This window comes from Linepithema humile, chromosome 6 (assembly GCF_040581485.1).
Source record: "Linepithema humile isolate Giens D197 chromosome 6, Lhum_UNIL_v1.0, whole genome shotgun sequence".
NCBI classification, from domain to species: domain Eukaryota; kingdom Metazoa; phylum Arthropoda; class Insecta; order Hymenoptera; family Formicidae; genus Linepithema; species Linepithema humile.
In genome coordinates, this window is record NC_090133.1 from 16,827,017 (window position 1) to 16,854,813 (window position 27,797).

Genomic DNA, 27,797 nt, shown 5'->3' on the forward strand with positions numbered 1-27,797 from the left:
GTTCTCAGACCATTTTAGAAAGAGTTCTGCCATTTAAAGTAAAGAAAACACCATTTGAAAAATGGGGGGCCTAACTTCACGGCGCCCCCCATTATGTAAAAAATCCAAATTTTTTTATAGTTCTGAGTAGATTTCAAATAGTTCTATAGTTCTAGATAAGATTCAAAAATAGTTCTGCTCGAAATACTACGTAAATTAAATTTGAAATTCTCGACTTAGAAAACGAAAAATAGCGAGAACTCGTTCAATTTTGATTTTAGCGTTTCGAGCCTTAAGGATAATCGTCAGAACTCGTGAGGGGCTATACAGAACTCTCAACAGAACTGCCGGTTACCGAGAAAAAAATTTTTTTCCTGTAGGACTTAAAAATTTTTCGAATCCGAACCTTCAACCATCGAGAACTTTTTTATTTCGCCTCTGAGCGCTTCGAGTGTTAATAATTATTGTTACAACTCTTCGGGGGGCGTACAGAACTCTCAACAGAACTGCCGAATACCAAGAAAAAATTTTTATTAGAAATTTTTCGAATCCGAAACTTCAACCATTGAGAACTTTTTTATTTCGCCTCTGAGCGCTTCGAGTGTTAATAATTATCGTTAGAACTCTTCGGGGGGCGTCCAGAACTCTCATCAGAACTGCCGGTTACCAAGAAAAAATTTTAATAGAAATTTTTCGAATCCGAAACTTCAACCATCGAGAACTTTTTTATTTCGCCTCTGAGCGCTTCGAGTGTTAATAATTATCGTTAGAACTCTTCGGGGGGCGTCCAGAACTCTCATCAGAACTGCCGGTTACCGAGAAAAAATTTTAATAGAAATTTTTCGAATCCGAAACTTCAACCATCGAGAACTTTTTTATTTTACCTCTGAGCGTTACGAGCGTTAATAATTATCGTTAGAACTCTTCGGGGGGCGCCCAGAACTCTCAACAGAACTGCCGGTTACCGAGAAAAAATTTTTTTTTCTGTAGGACTTAGAAATTTTTTGAATCCGAAACTTCAACCATTGAGAACTTTTTTATTTCGCCTCTGAGCGCTTCGAGTGTTAATAATTATCGTTAGAACTCTTCGGGGGGCGTCCAGAACTCTCATCAGAACTGCCGGTTACCGAGAAAAAATTTTTATTAGAAATTTTTCGAATCCGAAACTTCAACCATCAAGAACTTTTTTATTTCACCTCTGAGCGTTACGAGTGTTAATAATTATCGTTAGAACTCTTCGGGGGGCGCCCAGAACTCTCAACAGAACTGCCGGTTACCGAGAAAAAATTTTTTTTTCTGTAGGACTTAGAAATTTTTTGAATCCGAAACCTCAACCATTGAGAACTTTTTTATTTCGCCTCTGAGCGCTTCGAGTGTTAATAATTATCGTTAGAACTCTTCGGGGGGCGTCCAGAACTCTCATCAGAACTGCCGGTTACCAAGAAAAAATTTTTTTTCTGTAAGAGAAATTTTTCGAATCCGAAACTTCAACCATTGAGAACTTTTTTATTTCGCCTCTGAGCGTTAGGAATGTTAATAATTATCGTTAGAACTCTTCGGGGGGCGTCCAGAACTCTCATCAGAACTGCCGGTTACCGAGAAAAAATTTTAATAGAAATTTTTCGAATCCGAAACTTCAACCATCGAGAACTTTTTTATTTTACCTCTGAGCGTTACGAGCGTTAATAATTATCGTTAGAACTCTTCGGGGGGCGCCCAGAACTCTCAACAGAACTGCCGGTTACCGAGAAAAAATTTTTTTTTCTGTAGGACTTAGAAATTTTTTGAATCCGAAACCTCAACCATTGAGAACTTTTTTATTTCGCCTCTGAGCGCTTCGAGTGTTAATAATTATCGTTAGAACTCTTCGGGGGGCGTCCAGAACTCTCATCAGAACTGCCGGTTACCGAGAAAAAATTTTAATAGAAATTTTTCGAATCCGAAACTTCAACCATCGAGAACTTTTTTATTTTACCTCTGAGCGTTACGAGCGTTAATAATTATCGTTAGAACTCTTCGGGGGGCGCCCAGAACTCTCAACAGAACTGCCGGTTACCGAGAAAAAATTTTTTTTTCTGTAGGACTTAGAAATTTTTTGAATCCGAAACTTCAACCATTGAGAACTTTTTTATTTCGCCTCTGAGCGCTTCGAGTGTTAATAATTATCGTTAGAACTCTTCGGGGGGCGTCCAGAACTCTCATCAGAACTGCCGGTTACCGAGAAAAAATTTTTATTAGAAATTTTTCGAATCCGAAACTTCAACCATCAAGAACTTTTTTATTTCACCTCTGAGCGTTACGAGTGTTAATAATTATCGTTAGAACTCTTCGGGGGGCGCCCAGAACTCTCAACAGAACTGCCGGTTACCGAGAAAAAATTTTTTTTTCTGTAGGACTTAGAAATTTTTTGAATCCGAAACCTCAACCATTGAGAACTTTTTTATTTCGCCTCTGAGCGCTTCGAGTGTTAATAATTATCGTTAGAACTCTTCGGGGGGCGTCCAGAACTCTCATCAGAACTGCCGGTTACCAAGAAAAAATTTTTTTTCTGTAAGAGAAATTTTTCGAATCCGAAACTTCAACCATTGAGAACTTTTTTATTTCGCCTCTGAGCGTTAGGAATGTTAATAATTATCGTTAGAACTCTTCGGGGGGCGTCCAGAACTCTCATCAGAACTGCCGGTTACCAAGAAAAAATTTTTTTTTTCGTAAGACAGAAATTTTTTGAATCCGAAACTTCAACCATCGAGAACTTTTTTCTTTCACCTCTGAGCGTTACGAGTGTTGATAATTATCGTTAGAACTCTTTGGGGGGCGTCCAGAACTCTCAACTGAACTGCCGGTTACCGAGAAATAGTTTTTTATTCATGTTTAAGAAATTACTTTGGATTAATGCTTTACATAAATAACTACGCCCCCCGACACCCCCGACGCCCCCCGAAGAGTTCTAACGATAATTGTTAACACTCGTAACGCTTAGAGGCGAAATAAAAAAGTTCTCAATGGTTGAAGTTTCGGATTCGAAAAATTTCTCTTATAAAAAAAAAAATTTTTTCTTGGTAACCGGCAGTTCTGATGAGAGTTCTGGACGCCCCCCGAAGAGTTCTAACGATAATTATGAACACTCGAAGCGCTCAGAGGCGAAATAAAAAAGTTCTCAATGGTTGAGGTTTCGGATTCAAAAAATTTCTAAGTCCTACAGAAAAAAAAATTTTTTCTCGGTAACCGGCAGTTCTGTTGAGAGTTCTGGGCGCCCCCCGAAGAGTTCTAACGATAATTATTAACGCTCGTAACGCTCAGAGGTAAAATAAAAAAGTTCTCGATGGTTGAAGTTTCGGATTCGAAAAATTTCTATTAAAATTTTTTCTCGGTAACCGGCAGTTCTGATGAGAGTTCTGGACGCCCCCCGAAGAGTTCTAACGATAATTATTAACACTCGAAGCGCTCAGAGGCGAAATAAAAAAGTTCTCGATGGTTGAAGTTTCGGATTCGAAAAATTTCTATTAAAATTTTTTCTTGGTAACCGGCAGTTCTGATGAGAGTTCTGGACGCCCCCCGAAGAGTTCTAACGATAATTATTAACACTCGAAGCGCTCAGAGGCGAAATAAAAAAGTTCTCAATGGTTGAAGTTTCGGATTCGAAAAATTTCTAATAAAAATTTTTTCTTGGTATTCGGCAGTTCTGTTGAGAGTTCTGTACGCCCCCCGAAGAGTTGTAACAATAATTATTAACACTCGAAGCGCTCAGAGGCGAAATAAAAAAGTTCTCGATGGTTGAAGGTTCGGATTCGAAAAATTTTTAAGTCCTACAGGAAAAAAATTTTTTTCTCGGTAACCGGCAGTTCTGTTGAGAGTTCTGTATAGCCCCTCACGAGTTCTAACGATTATCCTTAAGGCTCGAAACGCTAAAATCAAAATTGAACGAGTTCTCGCTATTTTTCGTTTTCTAAGTCGAGAATTTCAAATTTAATTTACGTAGTATTTCGAGCAGAACTATTTTTGAATCTTATCTAGAACTATAGAACTATTTGAAATCTACTCAGAACTATAAAAAAATTTGGATTTTTTACATAATGGGGGGCGCCGTGAAGTTAGCCCCCCCATTTTTCAAATGGTGTTTTCTTTACTTTAAATGGCAGAACTCTTTCTAAAATGGTCTGAGAACTCTAGAACTCCTCGGGGGGCATCCAGAACTCTAATCATTTTTTTTTATTTTGAAAAATGGGGGGCCAACTTCACAGAGGTTACTGTGAGCGAAAGCTGCCAATCTACAAGTCGACGCGATTTGATGAAAAAATTTACTTTCGTTAATACATCCATATATTCTTAATGCCATCGACAGTCTCCAAAATATTTTTTTATAAAATTTCTATAAAAAAAATATATGCTCTCGAGCAAAGATACCTAAGAATAGCTATTTAACTGTCTAAAGATAAGAAGAATCAATCGGTATATCAAATTTTATGGCGGACTTGTCCTTCCGATTGAAACCGGTTGATCCAATTCCAATTCCGATTGGATCAACCGGTTTCATTCCGTCACTCATTTATGGAAGGACAAGCGTCATAAAATTTGATTTACCGATTGTATCCTTTTATCTTTAAATAGTTCAATAGTTACTTAGCTATATTTACTCGAGCGCATACATATCGCTTTACCGAGAAATAGAGCCGTGAGCTCACGCGTCTGAAATAATATCCGCGTGCCACCGAACGGGACAATCGCGTGCCATTGAGTAACACGCACGTGTCGCTGATCGACTGTGTCTATCTTTTACGTTCATACGTGCCGCCGCCGATGATCCTCGAGGCGATCGACGTCGATCGCCCGCTCGGCTCCGCTGCGCTTACCGTCGATTCGCGGGTCTTAGCGGGTCTAGCGCACGCGAGAGCGCGGTGAGCTTCGCACGCGCGGTATTACTTTACACAACGTATTTAGGACGGTGGAATGGGGTCAGCGTAAATTCAGCGGTATACCAAGCGTCGACAACCGTGCGCGCGCCTGTTGCGAACGACTCCGCAATTCACCCGGCGCGATTCGTTATATCGTACTTTCCCCTGCGTTAGATTTCTCGAACCGCCACCAACCATCGTGCTTGCTACGCGCGCGCGCGCGCGCGAGACATAATGCGGTTAACGCGAAATATGCAAGGAGAACGTACGCCGAGATAATGCGAGATTAGAATTTTACGAGCTGTTCCGCGCGCGGCAAAAGGCCACTTTCCACTCGCATTTTCGTTCGTTGCAGGCGAGCCGAGTTGTTGCCATAAATCCTAGCGGCCACGGGGTATACACTCGAGAGCCACGATATACGGGGTAGATAGCGACAATTTCCTGCTACTAAAGCTGCAATTTCTTTGTGCGCTTTGATAACTAAATTTTAATGCGATTGATAAGATCTAAAGATTGGAAGTGTCAAGAGAGAGAACATTAGAGAGATTTGATATCGATTGTGCTACAGTACGATAGACTCATTGCACTTGTCATAAAATGCTTTAAATTTCAATGTTATATAATTCAATAATGTAGAAATCAAATTCTGATGCGACTGTGTTTCGACAATCTGACGATATCGATGAAAATTATTGTAACTTTTGGGAAATTTTTAATTACAATAATTTTTCAGTAGTGCTATTATATTAACAGAATGCTTCGGAAATATATTGTAATTCTAATTGATGTAATTTTATATTTATTTTCCTTTATTGTACAACTAATAAAAGTTTATGGAAAAAAATTATTGTAGAAATATTAATTCTTCTGACAAATTTTACCTGTCATCAAAGCCGTCGAATTGTTCAGCATGAATTGATTACAAAATATTAATTTTCTCTATAACATTTATATTAGCTAAAACCAGTGGAATATTTGTGCATTATGTATCTATATGCGAATTTATAATTTCTCACATAAAGAAAAAGTATAAGAAATTATTCTGGAGAAACTTGCTCCTTGCGAAAATTACAAAGGCACACAGTAAAATTAGCGAATCCTTCTTCCCACATGTAGCGACTAGAATTTGCGCCATGAGAAAAGTATGGTTTCCAAGCACCTTACACTTTATGGTAACCTATATTCCAGTTATCGATAATTACGTAATGTAAGTATTATCCTAGCCGCGATGAAAATCTCGCATGGTCTACATAGAAACACGATTAAACTTTCGTTACAACGAACTGCCTGCCTCGAAAGTTTTCGTGACCAAATAGGAGAATATTTTTTAACGTGGGCAAATTAAAAAAAATGAATTATACATCAAACTTTGCATCATTTTTGTAATCAATAAACATATATATATTATTCTGGATTTTTAATTCTTTATAAAAATTTATATATATAATCAAATGTCCTCTTCAAAATTAAAACACTGTATTAAATCTAATCACCGGTGTGCTTTGTCGAAAATTAACTATTTTATTCTACAAGGATTTTTCGTCAGCAAACGAAACGACGTTTCATCGCTGCTACCGGCGAACTTCGCTGAAAAGAAGATCCCGACGAGTCCATTCCAAGTGGCAATGACAAGAGTAACCTGCTTGGCCAAGGTTGTGCCAAGACTCCAGAGAGAAAGAGCGACGGGTGAGGAAGGAGGAGAGGGGGGGGGGGTCGTAGGTAAAATCTATCTCCCGCTGCGGAGAGTAGTGCTGGAACGATGCCAGAGAAGAGAGAGCGGGCAGACGTTAGTCATCCCGCAGGAGTCTCGCCTTTCGCGGCGGACTGAAGTAGGAAGAAGCGTGCGAAGAGCAGTAAAGGCGAGGCTGCGACCGTCGGCTAATAAAAGACAAGCGTAACGTAATTCCACCCGCGCTCCAATAATAGTGCCGTCGTTTAACGGTGCTTCCGTCGTCGGCATTCCCGCGCCGGCAGCCCAGGGACTATTCTCATCGTCGAACGCGCACGATTATTCGGAAATCCGACGCGCGAATGCTCGCCGTGTGAGAAAAAATGGAAAATTTATAGAAGATTAGACGACGATGCAGCTAACTGCATTCCAAAATCGCGAGAATAGACGGGGACGAAATTATGCCTGTGCCGTATTTTGTGCCAAATCGATTTATTCCCTCGAAAGAATCTATCATAAAAATTGTTCTTCCCCTTTTTAATATCAATTATCGGATTTCAATGAATAGCTTATCCGGCGTAATTTTTTAATTTTAAAAAAGTTTACATCGTCTCTCTCTCTCTCTCTCGCTCTTGCTTTCTCTCTATCGCGATTTTGCGACATTACGCAAAGCAATTTAAAACGTCATAGAATTCTCTTATCAATTGCACGTGCGCATACTTGGAGCACAAGCCACTTCCAATCATTAATCATCGACGACCAGCAATTTGTAGTCGAGCAAGGTGTAAAGCCACCTGTTCATATTTAAGCTCCCGCGCTAATAAACGCGTAGGTTAGTGCTCTGGCGCGGAGAGGCCCCGGTCTCTCATTCTTTTCTCGAGGTAGGTCGATATCATCCACTTAGGAAACACCGGGCACCATCGGTGTGTGAGCACAGGTGTTTAGCGCCCTTCTGCACCTGAGAAGCACGAAGAGGCGAAGAGAGGAAAAGAGAATAAGCGGAAGTTATCGGGCGCGAACGAAGGAACGTAAAACTCGGCTGAGATACGAAGCGCGCGGGGAAAACAGTTCGGTCCGGCTGTGCGATAGCGAAACAATTGTTTTTCTGCATCAAGGTGAAAGTTAGCGCGGGATGATAAAATATACGCGCAATATACCGCGCTGGCAGCGTGCATTATCGCGCGCGCGCGGTAATCGAATCGATCCCTCGGCAATAAACTCGTTATCTCATTACGGCTAAGGGTAAAGGCAAACGTAATGAAGATACATACACTGTAACGTGAGACGATGTAAGGGCAGGTTGGTTGATTGATAGAATTTCGACTGCGAACAAATTCGACGTTCCTCATTAATTTCCCCGAATTAATTTAACATGAGGAAAATCTATTATCCGAACATCTTTCAAGAGATATTTCTTTCAATCTTGATAACACTAAAATAGCATCGCGTGAATTTACATCCGCATCGCGGTTGAAAATATTTCAAAAATAGATTTATGTTACTCGTAAAATGCGTAGTTCATGGAACAAATACTGCAGAAACTTGGAATACATCTTGGGGAATACGTAATGGTAAGAATTAAATTACTCAGTCTTGTGCCATTCAAACGGAAACGTATATGCCGCTAGATAACTCGGAAGAGAAAAAAAAAATCACCCGTCGAATAAATTAAATAGACATGCGATTTGTCATTTGACCGCGGGGTTAAACGGAAAACGGGCGCACAGATAAGTTCCCTGGCAACATTATTTGCCAGGTCTACTTAACAAGCAAATTTACCCGGTTGCTTTATAAATTGCGCTGAATGGTATGTGAATAGCAATTACTGCTGTATAAAGGGACCAGTATGAATGTCATACAGTTCGCCGGGAATACTTTCGAAGCGAGATAATATTCCAAGCTACATAATAGAGAGAATGTACTTAAATATAGTTTCTATGGCGCAATGTTGTATTTCTTTATAAAATAAACGTTCTTTAATCATTTTGCAACTTTCCGTTAATGTAAAGCTTGATATATTAATTCACTAAAAATTGCTATCCGGCTATTTTTGGCAGATAGAAAAGATTTATAACAGATATAGTGCAGATTGAAATGTCGACAGGTTTGTAGCATTTGAATATTTAAATAACAGTATAAAATATTTTCCGTAATAGAGATTGAAAAATAGAAGTATAATATTAAACTGAAAATGTTGAACGATAAAGGTTGTCACTTTAATCATTTTCCTGCTTTGCATGCAGCAAAAATAGCGTGCGCTATTTGCGGGATGTAATTACATAATTGATGAATAAGTAATACAAGTCAACGGATTGTCGCCGTTGAATGTAAATGGGCCAAGAATAGAATGTATATTAACCGATCAGAATTGTTGGAATTATTTCACTGAACGTACTTGAAAGTCCGGCTTTACGGGTCAGCCGCAAAGTGCACAGTTGTTACGCATGCTTACTCACGCTAAGCGGCTACCGAAAACTTTGATTTCATTTAATAATAAGTTGATGTAATTCATAATGAGCAAGCATACGCGAAATCTTAAAATGATCTATGATAGAAGAAACGCTAGACATTCGCCCCATTAGAATTATTTCCAAATATCTTACATTGATAAAGTCAATAATCGTTTAGTCAACGACCGAAACTTTAGATAAACGCTTTCCTTACTCCAGGCGATTCAGAGAATCCTATGAATTTAACAGAAACTTAAGAGCACACGCTGATATCCAAATTTGGACGATCTTACGACATATATAAAATGTTTTATAATGCTAAAAGCGTCAATTAAACGTTTAATTATTATCCTAAAATATTCATCAATTCTTTGTGACAAATTGGTCAACATATGTGACATTTATATCGCACATATATTTTATCTTCTTACTTTTAACCGCAACTGTAACATAATTCGATATTCCTTGATGTTAAATTAAGTCGTAAAGTACAAGAACGATAAATTTTGAATTAAACAGTGTTGGAAATGTCTGACTTAAGAATAAATATTCAGACATTTATTAAAGTAATCTTCCTGAACGTATATAAATATGTAACACTATAATTAAAACAATTACTTTAAAAACCTATCAAAAAAGTAAAAACAAAAATTATTTAAAGTTCTAATCAAGCTCTAAAAGTCGAGTAGTTCGATTTTATACAGTTTTTATCGAACCATTTTGTGCCTAAATTGAATTTTTCGGAGCTGTCAAAGTACAGAAAATTAATTTCGGGGTAATAAAGCGCGAAGTTTAACCAATTTCGTTAAGCTTTATGATATCGAACTGTTCAGAAATTTAATTACAGGATGTAATTGCGTGCTTCGTTATGCTCAAAATTCAATGCTCAATTCAAATATGCTATTAATGTGTATGAAGGTCACAATTTCGAAGTTAAGAAGTTATAAGAAATAAATATTTAAATTAATTCAACTCTGTAACACAGAACGCGCGCGCGCGCGCGCGCGTATTGCAACTTTGTTCGTTCAGTTTCGTTTTCTTCTTTTTTTCGTCCGCTTGAGCTTGATCGACGAGTCGTTCGCCACCGTTGATCTTTCGATCACGAATCGTAATTATCACATACTCGGATCGTTATGGAATTTATCAGTGAGAACACGCCCTACCAGAACGTTACGTAACGGTGCACAGCACTGTGAGGCCCCACAGTGTGTTTCTTGCGGAATAGGCGCTTTATGTAGCCCGTATGTGTCCGTACGTCACATATATACACACGTGTTGCTCGTTTTGTGCTCCACTCACTTTTTTTAACTTACTATTCTTCGTCGTCTTATTCTTACTACACGCTCACACATGGTCAAAATGTGGTCAACTCACAATATAGCGATTTTCCATTTTAACGAAATCCAATAATCATTAGTGATAATCAGTTACTTAATTATCTGCATATGGTTCAATAGTTTTATAAATTTTGCGAATAAACGTGTATTAATATGTAAAAACAATCACAAAATAAAATTACATTTCTTGAATTAATCTGTCACGTTATAATTACTTGAGTATTTATGTCTTACTTTTCAATATTACTTTTACAAAATCGAAATATCGCGCATAAATATTCTGTGAGAACTTAATAGCTAATGAATTTTGTGTATGAAATATACACACATTATTTCGCAAAATGTTTGCCAAATAAAATTGTTCTTTTTTAATCTTACATTCTTAATTCATCTTTAATCGTCTTACGATCTCTCTGATAATTTAAAATCCGACTTAAAATTATTATTTCATATAATTATCCAGCAAATATTGTAGTAATTTTTCACACCATTTACAAGATGCACTATTGGATAAACGTAATGTTTTTTTTTTTTTTTTTTTTTTTTTTAATCTATATTGAAAGTGTGAGTTCAGTGCTTCGTTCCATTAAAACAAACTCTATAGTGCACCAAGAGCTCACGTCGTACACAAAGAGTGAAAATGACATTTAATAGCATAACATCGAGCGAAATTAATATTGCAAATTAATTATCGACATGCCATTAACCGCGTTGCCTCAAAGTGACCTCTTGGGTATCCGCGGCATGCCGTTCCCAGTAAAATACGACAACACGAGAACATTAGCATGCCTGAAAAGACATTTTCTAATTATTTCTTATCTCGCACATCCATCTCTCAGCCCTACCTGCTTATATTAGAAGCACAAGTTAAATCGAAGATAAGAACTTAACGTATAACAGATAAGAATACCTGCAGAACATGCAACATACATATGCTTAACATACTTTAGAATTTGAAAGTCTGAAAGGATATAAAAATAGCCCCGGCTCTATTCCCTTTCGTATGAATGCCACTCATTTACGAAACGATGAGCATGAAATTGTATATACTGTTTCATCTAGAATCAGAATTGGGTTACCGTTAGTGCTTCATCCAGCGCTACGAATAACGGTAAACGTCCGAATGACAATTGTCCTCATATTCACGCGTGAATCCTTTTTCCTCTTCCTCTTATATTTTCTCTCTTTTAAACTTTCAAAAGTTTAAGAGAAAAGCCTTTCGACATCACTGATACGATAATAATGCAAACGCAATGTTATTGTAATAGCATTGGAAATCTACATTGCAATGTGAGTTACAGCTATCATTGTTGATGAAATGAACGCCGGCGTATTGCGGCAATATCGATTATTCCCGATAGTTGCCAGCTACTTTCTCGCGCTCAAGGCACTCGTGGCTATCATCTCCCGCGATTCCATAATAATAGACTTTATTATTACAGCATTGTGATTTTGTATTCTTGTTTGTTATTCGCAGAATGGAAAATGCAGGTTGCGCAATAAAGACGAGTAAAACAATTTTCTTGAAAATAATCTTTCCCACGCAGTTTCTACGTTTCTTATGTTTTTAAATTGATGCATAATAGAAGCAGAAAACACCTTTCATGTATTGTTACAAATAAGCTTATAAACTTTAATGACATAAATAATGTAAAATAACGTTTGCTGATTTTTATTCAACTATTCTTTTTTTCAAAAGAAAATAAACCACAGCAATTTTAGAAAATCTGTGTGAAAGAAACCTTTCGCCCTTTTAATTTTCAGACGAAAATAGCTATCAAATAGACTTTTCAGCATCAATAGCTTAAATAAAACGATGTTATTTTCCACTTTCTTCTATCAAAAGCTGAGAGAACACGCGTACAATAGCTCGCGTTGCAGCCCGACACGCGAGCGCTTATCGACGAAGAATGCCGACTAGTCCGGATGCATCGCGAGCGTATTCGTCAATGTTTGAACTAAACTATCACAATGACGTTCGAGCCAGTAAAGCGCCCGGTTACTGTCGGCAGGTTATTGCCGAAGTCTCGAGGGAGAAAGATGTCAGGGTGGTAAGACCGCGAGAAGGGGCAGCGATACTTGGCGAAGATTCAAACAGTGATTGTATGGTCCTGTCTCAGCGGAGCGCGGCCAGAATATTTCACCCGCACTTTCCTCGAACGGTCTGGACGTCCTATTCCCCTTCCTTCGGAGCGTGTCCAGTCTCGTTCCCTTTTTTTTTTTACAGTACGTTTCGAGGGACCCACGAGCGGGATTGTGGCTCTGAGTGCATTGCCGACAGAATGGTGAAATATTCGGTGGCGATTTGTATTGTGAAAAAGCGGGCATCGCCGGAGGCGACTTCAGCATTTGGGTATTGCTTAAAGGGAAAGAATCGAGAAATACCGGAAAGATTGAAAAACTTGCGCAACATTTTTTTAGAAAAGAAATATCGAGAAAATCCCTGCGGTGGAACAGATAACAGATATCTGAGTCAGTTATTTAACAATAATTTTACATTAATATATTTTTATTTCTAATACGATCTCACGTGTTTAATAAACTTTCCTAAAGGTCTTAAGTGAAACAAATTGAGCAGCATACTTAAAAAAAAAAATAAAAAACAACAAGTCCGATGTATTTCTAAAGATAATCAAATAATGCGATATTAGAACATTCCTGACAATGATAGTTTAAATAGTAAAAATTACACTGTATTGTTTCTGACATCGATTGTATCTCTGCTTATTCAATTTGCGCCCGATATAATTAGATTATTATTCATTTTTGTTCTTCGTCGGGGAATTGTATTTTAATGGTGCGAAGTATACTCGAACCATCCGTGGCATAAAACTTCTCAGTCGACGAGTCTGAGGCAAGATACCTACATATCTTTTTTTTTTTTTCGCAAAGACCTAAGCTATACCTGTTTAATTACTTCGGAACTTTGTGCGTTCCGAAGATCCCCGGCGGCTGCGTGGCGGCGGTATCTTCTCCTGGACGAAGTAGAAGTATGATCGAAATTTGTTTCGCGCGCGCCGACCGGAGATCGAGGAAGAATGAAAGAGAAAGAAAGAGATAAGCGAGCAGAAGGGGGGAAAGACAGGGAGATGGAAAAGGAGCGTGAAAGGATCACTGGGCGTGTCCAGACAGATCGAGTCGAAAACCCGCTGCTTTATTAAAGCAGCGGGGTCAATAGTGGTACACTGGCCGCGATAAAGACACGACATTTCCTTTACTACTCGCGTCGTAAACTTCTATCGCGTGCGAAATATGTTCATTAAAATCGCAATTGGAAGAATTTTTGCAAAGAATCTACACTACAGTTTAGAGTTGTTCTCGTCTTATCGAAAGATACCAGAAAAAAATTAATTAAATACTCACAAAGAGTGTCAAAATTAAGTTTTAAGTTCTATCGCGAATCAGAATATTTCGACAGATCCGAATTTCATTTCGATAATTGGCACAGCTTAGACGAATTGATTGGGTTTCGAAAAAGACTTCTGAAGATTAAATACATATTGAATATAAAAAAAAGAACAATTTTTATAGCTATATTTGAAAGTTGTAAAAAATGATGTAAAATGTCCGACGATAATTGGCAGTTAATAGCCATTTAAGTACTGAAATGTAGAAATCTGAAATTATAACGTCCGCGTGATAGTGCCGATAGTGTGTGGTGTATCTTTGCATATCTAATAATACTAACAATACTAAACAAGTAAGAGGAGAGGATGTAACTGCGAAGGAATCTCGCGAAATAAAAGCTAAGCAAATGTGAGACACTAAAGAGGCGAAGGCACTGCTTTATCAGCGCCATGTACACGGCGCGTATCGGCGGAGTCGCACTCGCCCGCTAATCAAATACCGCGATCTACATAATTTGTTTAGAAGCGATCATAAATCATTACTCGTGCGAGTAGCTTATCTTGAGTGCTGATTCAGTGAAATTAGTATTGCTGCGAACCGGCCGCGCGCTTGCTCTCTCTCTCTCTCTCTCTTTCTACCGTTACTCGCGTGCGCCGAGTGAAAAAGAAACTCCGCATCCCGGCTGCCGCTGCAAAATGGCTCGGAAATGCGAATTGCAAAGTTGCTCGCGTACAGTTGAAGGCCGTCTTCATGATATTTTCTTGAACCCGACAATTATTACGAGATATTTTCCGCGCGCATTTATAATACGAGTGCAAACACGGCGCGCATCTAGCAATTTTTAATGAAATCTTTTCTAGTATACCGCCATTTATGATAAAAACATCGTCTCTCAATGAAAGAAAAATAAGACTTGTGCATTATTAATTATATTGCATTCTTGCAATCGTTGTAATTGTAAAAAAATCAAAGAAGAATATCTAATCGGAGCAGTTTGTCGTGCGAGGCCTTGAATTTTATAAAAAGCTGACATACGTTTCAATGTCTTGTGAACTATAATTATCCGAGGGAGAAAAGCGCACATTATAGAACTGTATTTTTTGCACATGCATGTACTGTTATCTTTAAGAACAAATCGCCTTAACGCTTTAACAGAAAATATTATTGCTGCAACGCATGCAAAGATGTAGCAAAATATTATCTCATATTAATCTCTTTTGTACAAATACTTTATTTATTTACCTGTGAAAATATATTACGCAATTGTACAATAAAAACGTGCATATAAAATATGGGATAAATATGCCTCTTATTATTTCGCGTCCTATATTTTTTTATTACCTCATCAAAATATAATCAAACCTTTCGAATCTAAATTATCAAAACTTCAATCTCTTAATTATTATATATTATTATAGATTTTTCAATATAGGTTTCGTGCCGGAAGGAAGTTTGAGATATCATGCAGTATCTCGAGTACTAGCAGCATACTTCTTGTACAACGTGATATTATTAATCACTCTGGTTACACGCTGTAGTACCCATTAGTATCCCGGCGCTCCGCAGACACTAAATTACATCGCGAAAGCTTACGAAAAGTCTTCGGCGGCGGTTTTCGTGGTTTGGGAACGGATCAGAGAAACCGTGTCGACCATACGCTTGCTAAATTAAGCCTGATTTACCGCCTTTACTTCGCGAAAATCCTCTCTTCCTGTCCCTTCGTGGTTTCCGAGACCACAACTTCACGCTGCCCAACTCTTCCCTAATTTATAAGTAGAGCTGTCCACGCCCATGAAGTGCGTAACATTGAAACGCTTTCTCCGGCAAAAGTTTGCTATCGACTTTGAGAAGTAATGGATTTAAGAAGAGAAAATCGAGATAAGAACATTGCTGATCAACTGTAGCGAAATACGAGACTTATATTTTCGTCTTCTATTTTAAACGTTTTTTATGAGTAATCATGACTGTCGCTCTTCGTAGGTCACGTTTCGCGTACGAAGAAGACGAGGTGAAGTGTCGCCGAGGACGAAGAAAAAAAACAAAACAGAGTTGTTGTGCGTTCTTCGTAGCGCTACTGAATAGGAAGTGAGCATTCATCAAGTTTTATTGACGTCGGCGTTGCGTGTCAAGCACGGAGCGTACGATGACACGCTTGTGCGTGTTGTCTCGGCAACACAATTTAAAACATCGCGCAAATATGAATGAAATTCTTAATCGACAAACTACCAATACATAAGAATACTTGAGAAATACATCAATCAAAGCTAAAAATCTTAAAATGTAATAAAAAACATTTGAAGATTCAAGACATTTATTCAAGTATTTCAAGTATTTCATTGTAAAAAGTTTTTTTAATTTAATTGGGGGAAACAAAATAAGATAAATTTAATTGTAAAAACATTGATTTTTAAATAATAAATTTTTCTGATCTTCAGGAAATTTTACAATAAAATCTCTACAAGACGCCAATCAAAGTTTCGTAAGATTTACTGCTATTTTGAAAAAAATACCAAGATTTTTTACGAGCCGCGGCGATAGTAAGATGATACATTAAAATATATTCTGAAAGAAGGGCTGTTAATGACGAGTACCGTTTTCTTTTAAGCAATCGACATAAAAGAGGACTGTTTAAATTTTAGATATGTATTCGTAAAAACTCGATGACACGTTATCAACGTATTTGCGGGCACAGTTTTGCAATGCGCAGGTTCGATTTCGGCTTGTCGACACTCTCGCATTGTGAATGGGAAAAAAACATGGCTTATTATCGCGGCTTTCACCGCGAAAAGAGACGTCCGCAATCGTTTGTGGACGCGACCCGCCCTGTTCGTAAAAAGTAATGTACCAAAAATGCACGTTACTGCAATACGGAGTATTGAAAAGTTAAGGTGCAAATTGGTAAGGCACAGCGTTCGTAACACTTTAATATTTATAACGGTGCTCTCTCGTAAAGCGAACTCCAAGAGAACTGAGTTTCATCGATTATCGACGGAATTGTGCGGTGAATAATAAATGTTACACGCGTAACTCTTAAAATCTTTATTCGCGTTATCCTTCGTCCTAAAGCACGTCCTAGAAAGCACGGCTCATCGGCAAAGATAAATAAATTATTTATTGGCAATTCAATTATTAATCTTCTAATGTTCCTCGAATTTACGAACGCAGATTGTTTTATTAATAGAATAGGCCGATGTAATTAATTATTACGCAAAAGCTGGTAGCAAATAATTTCGCGTTCACCACATCGTATGAATAAACAAAGACTATTTCACGTTAATTAGGGTAAAAAAAAAACAGGTATAATAACGAAAGTAAATTAAAAGGCAAACTAAATAAATAAAATGAACAAAAGTCAATTCTAGGTTCACCAATGGACGTGTCATCAAAGATTGATGGTGAGAGAGAAAAGGCCTCCTTAAGAAAATCATACTTCTTAATGAGAAAATCAGTGCACGGCACGGTTGCTCGTACAAAGCGACAGGCGGAAGGTTAATTGAACACTCGTTATTCGATGCTTCCGAAACACGGTGAGTAAATATAACTTGAAGCGTCCGCTTCGTGCAAAGTGACAGGATAAAGGAAGAAAGGTATGACAGCTGGCATCGCGCTCGGTCCTTCGCTTGACCTAACCCAACCCGCTCCAAAATATTCTATGGGGTTCGACGTCTTTTCACGCATGAGACGAAAGCGCGCGCGGGACGGTCGCATCGCGGAGAAAAAGGTGGTCCTGAGGCGCAGCTGCCCTCGGTGGCCATATTGTGAAAGCGTAACAGTTGTCCAAAAAGACGTGCCTGCTCTGCTCTGCTCTGCTTTGCCCTGCCCTGCCCTGCCCTAATTGGCCATTGTCGGTCGTCTTGCACGGTGACGTCGCATTCACATCAAACCGAGCGATTGTAAAGCGATTCGCAAAAGCTGGATACGCGAATGCAGAAGTCAGGTCAGAAGAAAATGCGGGGAAATGCATCATCCCACTGACTCCGACATTCATTGATGATGTTAGCCGTGGCGCAATACGCGGCGAACCGTTAATCATGATCAAAATTAATCAAAAACCGCGGATGAACATGAAGTAGTTTCAATTATCATGAAGTAGTTTTAATGACGTATTACAGGGAAAAAAATTTCTCGCTTGATGGATGACAATTGCGCGAAGATTAAAACGCTTCAAGCTTCCAATACGCGTCGCGTTTGCTGTACAAATTGCCGTATGAACGTAGCTTTATATACGCTCGTGATTCCGCGAAAAACTCTGGCAAAGTAACAGGTGGACCTACAGCGAATTCCGACGAGGACTGAGTCTTCCCCCCTCCCTCTCTCTCTCTCACTCTCCTTCCCACAAAAAATTTCACACACATCTCAAAGGAGATATAAAATAAAAGTATATAAAGTGAAATTTGAGAGCCCAATTAATCATCTCATTCGATAGATGATCGAAATTTTACTCAAATTAACTTTAATCTACAAATAACTTGGAAACAATTTTTTTAATTACAATGCTACATTAAAAAGTAAACAAGAAAATTATAAAAATTTAATTTTAAATTAGATTCCGGATATACAATTAAAAAAAAGCTGCAATTTTTAATTAAGATTAAAATTTTAAACAAAAAAATTGAATCTTGGTATCAATTAAAATATTATACGCTTAACTTTTTTTTATCACGCGATACGTTAATCTTGTTAAATTAACAGGCAATGCTAATGAGAAGTCACGAATTGCCACTTGTATGTCCCAAATATCTTTCGTTATCTCCATTATATTGCGCATGGCGAGCGTGATCGAGGAAATTTCACAAGCGACTCTCCACTGACCTACGATTACAGTTGCGACACCATTTAGGTTCTGCTGATGCGTGTTATCAGCTGATTGCTCAAGTGAGATAAGCTGAAAGCCTCTCACGAGGGATCGTATGTCAAAATCGAAACAGTTTGATACATCATCCGCAACATTCCTACGATTGACATATTACCGAATGTTGACACTAAGCTAATTGATATTTATAGTATACACGTGTAAACAAGATTTTTAAGATTATAGTAGAAATTATGTCAACGAAAACAGCTAGGTTTCATAATAATCTTTCTATGAAATAAAATTGATCGATTATCGGAATTCATCAAAGTAACACGACAATAATTAAAACGCATATCTGCGTTTATAATTATGGATTGTCATGGACAATCGGATATCATTTTTTTATCGGCATTTATCATAAAATAATCTTTCGGAAAATGTCTTGATTGCTATCAGCGGAGGAATTCATTAATTTGAAATAATTTATTTTCGCAGAATGCATTTAAAATATTTAAAATATCGTTTTAGATTCAATAAATTAATTCTTACAGGAAGAATATTCTCTTCAAGAGAAATAAGCAATAAATGAGGAAACTTTAAGCACCTGAACCTTTGAAACATTATCGGCAGCATTGCGATAATAGAAAATTCACGATCGCATCTGCTCGTAATAATAGATAGATTGCAACAGTGTTGCGCGGCGCACCGACCAGCTGATTAATTGTTCAATTGCAAGAATAGCGCTCGACATTAATAGTTCATAGACTATGTTTATCTATATGAAGGCCTGCATCCGGTCTTATGCATATGAGAATCCGATTCGATATGAGAATATCGCCTAAAGTGGGCCGAATTTTTATCGATCAATGATGATAAAGCGTTTTCTTCAACATTCAGATAACGCCGAATAAATTACAAATATCACGTTAAAGTCGTGTAACTTGAATAGAAAGTGTTGACTGATTAGTAAAAGAAAACTCAAATATTGGCCGTGCGACAAGACAGCTATAAAGGTAAGATCGATTCAGGTGTTAACTCTTCGTTATCTCTTACTTTCTGAATGTAATCAATTCATTTCTGAGCTGAATTATATAATATCACTCGCTATCGCACCTGAATATATCTTGCTAAATTTGCATAATTTCCTATATTATTAAACGTAAATCAAAACTTAATAATTAAAAAAATTTATTATACTCCCGAGAATTTGATAAAATTGAATTTTGCAAAAAGAATGTAAGGAGCCAGTGATTATTTAATAATAATTTTTGTGGATTAAAATGTCTAATACAAATCACAAGAACTTTTCTTCATTTTTAGAAAATTTTTCTATTAGTGACATATATTTCTTTTTTGCAATGATTAATTCCAGATTTTTAAATTACAAGAATCGATTTTTAGATTGTCACAGCGAGTTAAAGAGATGTCGACGCGATAGCAGTTTAATTCTGTCGTCGAAAGTGGGTCAGAATTTTATCAGTCACGACGAGAAAACGGAATTTTACAAGTTCCCGTAACGTTTTCAGAAGCTTACGATCGTCGCCTTGGGATTCATTTGCATGGCGATCGAGTGGAAAATGTTAATGAATTCAGTGGATACTGATCGTCTGATTAATGTCCGATCTTTTTAATATTAAATGTAATGCGACAAGTGGCGTTACAACGACAAGCGAATAACCCTGTCGCATTGACAGAACATGATTCATATGACGCATAAAACACTAACCGTAATTATCCGTAATTAACTCGGTATCACAGATGCGGCCGATATTACTTTTGCATTACTAACGTGCCGCGATAAGTAATACCCATCGACCAAAAGTTAACGATACAAATGACACTCGCGATCGATTTCATTTCAGATATGTCGTCTTAAATACTTCTGAGTTTCTCAAATTTTTTCGATGTGACGTGCCGTTATAAAACTAATAAATACTTCGAATTTGATTTGACACATTGTGCGAGTTATTTGATTTTCTCACGATTCCGCCGTCGTGATAAATTTTATACTCAACACAAAGTATAATTATTCAATTAATCAATTTATCCGATAAATGGCAATAATATTTCATATCAATGATCTTACCTTATAACTTTTCGCCTGTTGTTGGGATGCAATTTGCGCGCCATCGCCGGATCGACCTCCATCAGTCTTCGATGAAGTACTTCGTTGCTTTCGTCGCACAATCTCGCATCAAATTTCAACTTCTTCACTGGTGCCGCCCCATCGTCATCGTCGCTGTCGTCGTCGTCATTCTGTCGGATGTCTCGCACGTTATATCGACCGTCCGATCGTCTGTTCTCGATCGGCGCACTCGAGTCGGCCTGCACCGGCGGATCTTTCGGATAATCTATAAGAATCTCCCATAGCAGAGATTCTATGTAATAGTTCGTACCACCGACGACGATGGGCAGTTTCCTCCTCGCCAGCAGCTTGTCTATCTACATCGATAGAAAGAGTAACACATTCGCGGCGGTACGTGGAAGAGAACGGGATCGAGCGATCCGCGCGAATGACCATGGCTAATGATCCTATCAAGGTCTTCGCGAGGATTAGGGGCGTTCCGATCGGCCTGGCTTCGTCCAAGATCTTTATTTTACGAAGTCGATTTCGCGAGCTGTTAGCTGTGAACCCATCGCGATAAAAACGCGCGCGCGCGCGCGCGCACGAACACCCAGTCGGCGTTATAATCCTGAACGTAACAATGAACATCGTGCCGACTGAATAAAAAAAGAAAGAAAAAAAGATATCACTTTCGACATCTGCGATTCATTAAGCATTCTTTGTACACCGATTGAGCTCTGAGAAGAATGACTTGCCCACCTGACGCTTACGATGGTTTACGGATTCTTTAAACGTTCTCATCGTTTTCGAATAAACATTGATATTAGCGTGTGAAGGCATCCTTGTCCATTAAATAAAATTCAGGATGCGAAATAAATTGAGCGCTGCATGTTAATGCATGCAAATTATAATTGTTATTACGTCGTTGAATTAATTTCCAGTTATCTCGCGAGAAATCAATATATTAATTAATATTGAGCCGCTTCAAGCTTCTACAAAGCCGATATAATCCGCGAATTTTGTACAATTTTCGTTATTGCTGCATATCGATATTTACAATTATTATGTCAGCCCCATTCGCGGCGGAAAAAAGGATAAAAAATAAAATGGTTATTACAATCGGCAGAGACATGTCCCTAAAGTCGATTACGGAGAAGTTGTTCAGCGGATCCACGACGTCCAGCATGTGATGCGGTGCCATTTGTCTTTCCGCCGGGGTCACCTTCGCGGTAATGATGTCCAGGCTTTTGTACACCTGCGGGCCGAAAGAATCATCATAATTAAAAATAAAATAATGAGGGAGCGCGGCGAGAGATAGCTACGAGTAACAGGTAACGGTTGATAAATAATGAATGAATATAAATAATGAAAGATCGAACGATTCCGTTAATTGCAATCGCTTGTGAGTGGTTATTTTCGGCTCGAATAAAAAATCTGTCATATAATGCAGACTTGTCATATAATGCAGTCATATAATCCAGCGGAGCCGCCTTCGAGATCGATTCTTTCGCCATGAAAGTAGAGAAATAAAACAAGAACAGCTTATCAAGTCCTTAGCGTGCGTAAATTTTTTAATCGGTACAACGCAAACAGATAAATTAATATGATTTTTTATTAATATAACTTGTGCTTCACCCATATTTTCCGGTGTACCGCTCGAATTCTCACGAGTTTTATTCGGATCATTATCTTTACATAATAATTCATGAATTATTCATGTAAACTATAATCGTGTGTTTGCATTTTTTTTATACAAAATTATTACGCAACAAAATTAAATCGATCCGTTAGAACGGTTGTAAAGATGATGAAATAAATTATCAGAAATAACCCGATAATTCGAATCGAGCACCACTGTTGGAATTTTTTCGCTCAGATATATGTCAAATTTGCATTTACAAGCGAATTTATGGACGGGCAGCGGTATCCAATAGAGCAATATATATATATATATGTAAGTCCGAGGTCATCGCGAGTGTACCATAAAGGCCCCCATGCAGAGAAAAACGTCGATGCAGCGAAACGAGCTTCCCGACAATATCGCAAAAGAAACACAAGACACGGAGAACCGGATCTTTAACGAGAATCGCTTAAAATGGTGGCAATTATAAATTGATGTCACGTAAAAACAAATAATATCCTCCGCCTTTCTTATTTGGCACTGTTATTGCTAACGATTCCATTCGAAGCACGTGGAACTGCGAATATTTCGATGAAGCAGTTACAAAGTGTCCCACTTTACGGATTTCCCGATGAATCTGAAATTAATTTTTCCTGCGACAAAAAAATTTATCGCCGGTTCCACCGACGGTCGCGAGTTCTGCAACGAAATAACGTTATACATATACATATCGCATGCATATTCATTACGATATGTCACTGAACTGGACACCACGTGCCAAATCTATATCCCGTCGTACCATCGAAATGTGTGGGGAAAAAAAAAATGAAACGCGTGGTTGACCTTCGTCACGGTTCGTTCATCAGCGCGAGCGAGCTACGATCGGAAACATCGTACGTCATTTCTACAACGATGGAATGCCGAAGAGAAGTGGCGTGACGGCACAACACGCGTACAAAGTATCGTCAAAGTGCTCGCGGACAGTGACCGGCTTGCCAATTGAAGCTGCTACTCGAAATTCACTAAGTCGCCTTGAGAGTGAGTGTTGGCTGCAAAAAAGCAGAAGCCGAGGAGGTATGAAGATGTCAGTAAGATGGATTATTGGTTAACGACGTCTCGACAAATGATTTCGAAAAGTAGTTCATCGCCAGCAGATAACAAATGGGCGGTCTCGCAACAAAGACAGATAAAGGAAAAATAAAAATAGACGGAAAAGGAAAAAAGAAATACGTTTTCAAAAGGCCTAACTGTGATTAGATTATTGATAACGCCTTTGAAGATGTTTCTTTCATTATTTCACTCCTGACATAACGAAGATGGATTAATTCCGAAGGCGTTCACGCCGATACAACTGATAATCAATCAGTAGCCTCTTCCCGATGTTTCTACACTTCTGAGAAAACGTGTTTCGTGATTTGGCAACTGCAAGGATATTCTTTAATTTGAGGGAAAAAAATCGAATACGTATCGAATACGTGCTCGGAGGATCAATAGAGCTTTCAATCACTTTACTACTTCGTTAATCGACCGGTTGCTAAACGAAGTTCCGTCGGTGCTCCGTGATTCGCTTATATAATAGCGAAGGTATGGAAGCGAAACGTGGAAACGATCGCAGAACTCGTGTAGTGCATACGCGGAGTAAAAGCGAAGTCAGACACGTGCTAACTATCGTCAAGATAATTTTCGCGATCAGAACTCAGGCTCTAATAGACTTCTTAATTACTTAAATGCGTCTAATGGCACTTTTTTGCGTCCAGTCGAATTATTCGTCGATTATATCGACTTTTACCGTTTAGGAATTCACATAATTACGGTCGATTCTATTGAAACTGCTTTATAACCTGAGAAAAATAATGCGTATCAACATAATCTTGCAATGACGCAAGCCGTTTGAAGTTTAAAGCCGCAGGTGTCAGTGGTATCAACCATTTAAATCGCACGGAAGCCAACGACTATTATTACAGCACACGCTGTGAAATTCACGACACTTTTACGGCTTAACATGTCGTGCAGATATCGATTAACTTGATAAAACATTAAATCTTTTACAGCATTCTCGAAGTAGAAAAAAACCCTCAAACATTGATAGGAATAAAAAATTGCTCGATTTCGAAAAGAATAATATCCTCCTCAGCGATGCATTTGATGAATCACGTTTCCGGCACGTCAAATACTTTCAATGTTTACAACCTTCATTAGCCTTCATTCATTATTTCGTAATTATTTTACGTCCAAAAGATTAAAGAAAAATTAAGCAAATGCGATGATCGATAAGCGATTAAAGGACCGTTTGAAGATCTTCGATTAATAAACAATAAGTTAATTTATCGATAAAAATAAATCGAAAGAAATGAACGCTCAATGCACTTGGATTTTTATTTTCTTATCTTAAAAAAGTATCTTAAAAAAGAAAGGTTTAATTTGTTCTGTGACATAATTACAAAAATAATGCGCGATCGTAACAATAGTTCTAATTAGCTCCGAACAATTTTCGAAGATCCTCTTTTAAATAAAGATTCTTATTTAATTTATTAATATTTCATTAAGAGACATCATTTTTAGAAAAAGTTATTTTTAAATATTTTTAAATAAGTTACCTACATTTAAAAAATATCGTTTGCTAGTTAATAATCATTGCATAACCAATCATTGCAAACAAAAACGCTAATCGCTTCCATTTTTCATCGTACCGCAATAATTTACACATCGTTTTAAAAATAATCTCAAATAAATTTACTTCGAACGTCGATTAGCGCCATTCGCCGTTTTTGCCGAACTTATTATTTTCGATTTAGCACGATTGGAAGTAACATAACATGGAAGTAACATTTCTATCGAAAAAATCAACAACAGTAGAAAAAAAGAAAGTGGCAGATCTTGAATAATACGTAGAGGAAATATTAGTGAGGTTCAACGACAAAAACGGACGATGACCGCCGTCTTCCATTAACAAAATTAGCAGTATCGTCTCGCCGGCACATACTATCTTTTACGCAATATTCTGTCTTTGAAATGATACTAATAAGAAATTTTGCAGACACTCTACACATACAAATACATCATACATTTCAATTTTATTTTAAATGTCAAGATGAGAAATTATACTTCTATTCTATATTTTAGTAAAGTTTCTTGTTTAACAAAAATGTCGAAACATCAATAGTTTCCAACAATAATTTCTCAGTTACAAGCACTTGAAAATTATTTTCATTATCATAAATATATGCTTCATAATAAATAAAAATCGTGTGTAAAATTCTATTTATATATTCAATATCTGTCCTACATTTGGAGAAATACCTAGGAATTTTTAATGTGACGAAACACACGCGATCCCTTCTAAACATGAATAATAATGTTATAATTTAATTATTGTATCATCTTGAAACTCAAGACGCAGGTTGAAATTTTTCGTAGATCTTTAATACTTTCCAACCCGACAGGTGAATAAAACGAGCGATGGGTAAACCATTACGACGAATCAGCTGCTTCAGTAACTGTTTCTTAAGAGCTCTTACCTATTTTTTCAAATTTTTAAGCAACACACATCGAATTACGCAGAAAAAAATTGAATAAAGGGCAAAAGAGACAAAAAAATCCACACTGGATAAAAAATTATGTAAACATATGTACACTTGAGTTTCGATACGGCTGCGTTAGATTCTTTCATGATTACAAAATATTTTTCCCTGTGATGCTTAATTTTGGTTATTTAATGCTTTTAGAAGTTCGGAAATTGACTGGAAATAAGTTATAATTTCCGATAAGAAATCGATAGCTTCCGAATCTTGTACGAATCATCAAACAGTTCTAATTTCGTACGAGTCTTCGACCTGTTACGTAATTTCGAAGCAATAAAACCAGCCGGAAAGAGCGATCGACAACTTAAGTAGACCGGGCACCAAGATTCACGTTGAGGTTCAAAGAAGCGAGACACCATTTATCTTTCTTGTCTTGTTCGTCACTCCGTGACCGGCTCGTCAACGAGCGAGTGGCATTACACGACTTGGTGTTGGCGGAAGTCGCGACCGCACTCTAGACGGATCTAATTCGAGATCTCAGAAATAGATGAGAAGGAGCGAACCCGAAGAGGGCGGTCTCCAAACGTTTCCTAGACTCAAGGTCGCGATGCGGCTACGGAAGCCTGGAGGAAAAGCGGGGAAGAGTCGCGTCGTGTCGGCCGAACGGAGCATTCTAACGGTGCTCGGTACGATAGAGAGGTTCACGGATCGGGAATATCCTGTGCCGCACATTAACGCTGAAGGAGGAATCGCACAAAGTGGCAAAATCATCACCACAATCGCGAAACAATTTGTAAAACTTATCGATCGGCATGTACTCAGGCCTGTGACTGAAGAATTCTACAATTAAGACTACTTCTAAGATTTCTGAAACAAATTGGAAGTTTTTTTACGAAAGAACGAGCGACCTTTTCGCGATTTAAAAGTGAAGCACGTGTGTTTGACTAGGCTCCATTAAATTCTAGTGCGGTAGGTTTCAGGTTAAGCCACGATAGCTATAAATCAAATAGGAAAAGGGAGTGACGTATGGACTTCGCTAGGTTGAATATTTAATCAGTAGAAAAGACAAGAAGGTCGACACATAGCGACACGCTGCCGTCGTCGCGACAGTAGAATTGCTTAGACGAATTCATCCGAAATCGCATAAGCATGTGCGGCACGGCTTGTACAAATGTCACAGGACGTCTGGCCGGAGGACATCGCAATACGTATGACTTCCCGAAGCAGGCATGAAGGCGAGTGGAAACTTCAACTTCGTCTTAGGTAACTCGCATTAGGCACGCTAGTTACTGCACGCCTATTTAATATTCATCAAGGTTTACGGATCTGGCGCAACTTCAAAGGGCAATTTTGCAGGTTAATTCTTCATACGTGCTGCCTTCGATTTCTTTTATGAGTTTAGCATGGTAAATAGTATAATTTGCAATGGTTTTATATAACAAATGAGATGTTTGAATAATTAACGGTATAAAATATTCTTATCGTTATAATAACACGATAATTTTGTTTTTTCAGATAATGCTACGAAAGTTTAAGTGCTTCTAGAAGCCATAAACAATATGTTGAAATGTATGTTATAGTATATAAGATAAAAATTTACATAAACAGTAAATCATAATTTTTTGTTAAATGATTAGTACGCTGAAATAAAGAACAGAGCACTAAACTAGCATTTTAAATCATACTAATTTTGACATAGATTTGAATTTTTTGTGGTGAAAGTGCTAGATATCAATCTTTTAATGCAATTTTTAGATTCAAATTTGCGTGAGCAGAGTTGTGAATTAAATCACAAGCGTAGCAACGATAATTTGAATAAAATTCAGCTATAGACTACGAACGATTTATTCACGCAATTATCTATAATTGTTTGAAATATCTCGCGTGAAGCACGAAAGGGGGAAGAAAACGGAGAGACTTTCTGAAGTGCACCCAGCAGACAATTTTAAGCGGTGTTCATATGCAAACGGCCGCGTGCACTTAAGAGTTTCCGAGTCTGTCCAAGTCGTACCATAAAAATTCTCGGGGACGCGGAATCTCTTTGTCGGCTTACTTTTCACGACGGTTACTGCCAACCGGGCTGTTGACTATGAGACGAAGTCAATGAAAGTTAGGCTCAG

The 27,797-nt window shown here is 37.9% G+C and overlaps 1 protein-coding gene across 3 annotated transcripts in view; it reads right to left on the reverse strand.

Moving 5' to 3' along the window:
* LOC105676896 (tRNA dimethylallyltransferase) overlaps positions 1 to 27,797 on the reverse strand; it is a 79,679-nt gene that overhangs the window by 39,998 nt on the left and 11,884 nt on the right. For all 3 annotated transcript variants that reach the window (XM_012375120.2, XM_012375119.2, XM_012375121.2), the window contains exons 2-3: positions 21,653 to 21,790; positions 20,557 to 20,912 (exon numbers count right to left, since the gene is read on the reverse strand). In XM_012375120.2, coding sequence (XP_012230543.1) covers positions 20,557 to 20,912; positions 21,653 to 21,790 — 494 coding nt within the window. The remainder of the gene's footprint in view (positions 1 to 20,556; positions 20,913 to 21,652; positions 21,791 to 27,797) is intronic.